Raw genomic sequence first — 2,500 nt, 5'->3', positions numbered from 1 at the left:
ATGTTGGAGGTAACCATGTCCTTTCCAGAGCTGACGTCAAGCCATCATGGTGACCGAAGAACCTCACCATCCTTGGGTCCGACTTGGTATGAGATAAAAGGAGAGTTCTGAATTTTTTGCCTTGTTATTAGTACAACTAAAAATACAGCAACTTTTCGGCATTGTTGCAAATAATAATGTGTAATAAAGACTACGAAAGAAACAAACTTGTAACAGGTACGAGTCGAGTGCCGTGCGATAGCGCTAGCACTACATACACTGCTGCAAAGCATAGCAGGGCGATCGGAGCGAACAGGGTACTTTGTTTTCCCCTTCACCAGCGTTGCTATGCGGACATTACATTATGGGTCGGCAAAGTTCCCGGATGTCCAACCCCAAGAATGCTCCATACCTTCACAACCAGATCACAGCAACCACCTGGTCAGATGGTCCTTATTGTTTTTATATATGTATCAATGTCGAAGTGGGGGTGGTTTATATTAGGAGATCACACTAAAGGTTAAACAAAATGATGACCTGTAAAAGTAAAATTTCACATTTTCAGCAGATGAGACACCAACCGCACGGCACTGCACGGCCCGACACAGGCGGAAACGTACGTCCGTCTAATCGATGTTCCCGTGAGAGCACGGATGCAGCTTGGAGAGCACTCCAGCAAGCACTCCAACGAAACGGTTGTTAAGAAACGGCTCGTTTGGCTCGTGATTAGCCACACATTAAACATACACCTCCCAGAGACGCCCGAAATGTCAAGCCACGAATGCTGACGTCTCCGGATGTTTATAAGCATTGCAATGTACCCAGCGATTCGTCCCCATGATGGACAGGTATTCGATAACATGAGTGAGGAAAGTGAAAACAACTTTATTGTGAAGAAATCGCTGCAGCCTGTTCCAAGTCAAGGCATGGTTGAGCAGGCCAAAAAACATGGCGGCTTCAGACCGCAGCGAGGTTACCAAGGAAACGCCTTAAAAATCAGAGAACAATGTGGCTGACGATCACCTGGTGAAGGATATAATTAAATAAGTCAGTTAAATATCTTCAAAAGCGGTGTTTTAACCAAAACACCCAATTTTCACTCCTGCACTTCCGTGGAGTTTTCTTTGTACTCATGCAAAGTTTCAGGCTGCGAGGTTTTATAGTTTTGGAGTTATGGAGGAGAGACACACACTGACACACATACGTTGCCTTTTATTAGTATGGACATGCTGAAGGCTATTATGTTGAGTTGGATGCTGCACATTGAGTTTTCCAAAATGGATGTTGGCAATTCTGCAGATCCAGAAAAGATGTCATGTAAACAATTTATTTACTTCATATAATATGTGAATATATGTTCCTGCACATGTGAAATACAATTTGTTTATAAATCCTGGATTTGCACACTATCCAGCATTGAACGCTCAGGTGAAACCAAAAATTACATACGACCTTACATTAGTTTTGCCGGTGTTTCGCACAAAAGGCTGTCAAAAGGACATGTTGGGAGTTTTTATTTATTTATTAAAGACTTCAAATTATTAATCAGAACTATTTTCTTTCCTCTACATGAGTTGGATTCAAAACATAGTTTTCTTTCATGATAGATGACACATTCAGTTTTTAAACGTACATGAATTCAGCAGTCCTCTTGATTGTACAAAATTTTCATTTGGGCGGTGTATAGGCAATAGAGCACTGCTTCTATCGCTTCCAACGCAATATGAAATACCTCATTTCCTCTGCATGGGTTGAAATCAAAATGTACCTTTCTTTTCTGATAGAAGTGCTGTTCAGTCTTCAAATGTACACCAGAGACCTGAAGCCTAACTCCCAAATCCTGAAACCTGAGGCCACTTTAGTAGTGACCAAAATGGCAGGTGAATTTTTTTTTATTTGAATGTTTTTTTTTTTCAGAGAAATATGGCTGCCATACCACATGACCGATGGCATTGTACATTTAATCCTCTTGACCAATTTATTCTGAAATGACCAAAAATTTCAGATTGATCTGTTAAAGAATTTGGCGCATGCAATTATGACGTCATCATTAAGGCACCGATCATCATCAACAAATGTTGTTCCCGATGACTTCCTGATTTGTGACAAGTTTCATGGTTTTTGTTGTTAAGCAGTTCTTGAGAATATGTCCAAAGTTTTTCCTTTTTTCCAACATATCTGCCATACCACATGACCTGTGATGTCATCGTAATCATAAAAAAAAAAAATTATCCGTGGGTAGGCAACCCTATGTTCAAAGTTTTGTGTCAATCACTCAAGTGGTTGTGGAGAAAACAAATTTAAAAGTGAATGTACCTGAAAAATGTGGTGAAAGAAAAAAAAAAATTGAACAAAAGCAATAGGGTATCATTGGGACCCGAACAAGGGAAAATATTAATTTTCTGGATTTCTGTAACTGAATATTTACAGTTACGATTGTACGACGTTTGGCACGGATAGCCTAGAGGTATTCACATTCACTTCTGAGCTGTCCCACCTGGGGTTGAATCCAGACCCAACT

General features: G+C 40.3%; 1 protein-coding gene across 4 annotated transcripts in view; it reads left to right on the top strand.

Moving 5' to 3' along the window:
- LOC147023536 (uncharacterized) overlaps positions 1 to 2,500 on the top strand; it is a 20,546-nt gene that overhangs the window by 1,412 nt on the left and 16,634 nt on the right. For 3 of the 4 annotated variants that reach the window (XR_015060264.1, XR_015060262.1, XR_015060263.1), the window contains exon 2: positions 1 to 86. This exon is cut by the window's left edge and continues 16 nt beyond it. Coding sequence is in view for 1 of the 4 variants with exons in the window: in XM_085889033.1 (XP_085745159.1) it covers positions 1 to 86; positions 321 to 420 (186 nt within the window). In the remaining 3 variants the exon portion in view is untranslated. Of the gene's footprint in view, positions 87 to 320; positions 421 to 2,500 lie in introns of all 4 variants that reach the window. The other variant, XM_085889033.1, reaches the window with a different exon arrangement.

This window comes from Eptatretus burgeri, chromosome 7 (assembly GCF_056783735.1).
Source record: "Eptatretus burgeri isolate ZD-2024b chromosome 7, Ebu_testis_v1, whole genome shotgun sequence".
NCBI classification, from domain to species: Eukaryota; Metazoa; Chordata; class Myxini; order Myxiniformes; family Myxinidae; genus Eptatretus; species Eptatretus burgeri.
Note: the sequence above shows the minus strand (reverse complement) of the source record. Positions and strands in the feature narration are given on the sequence as shown.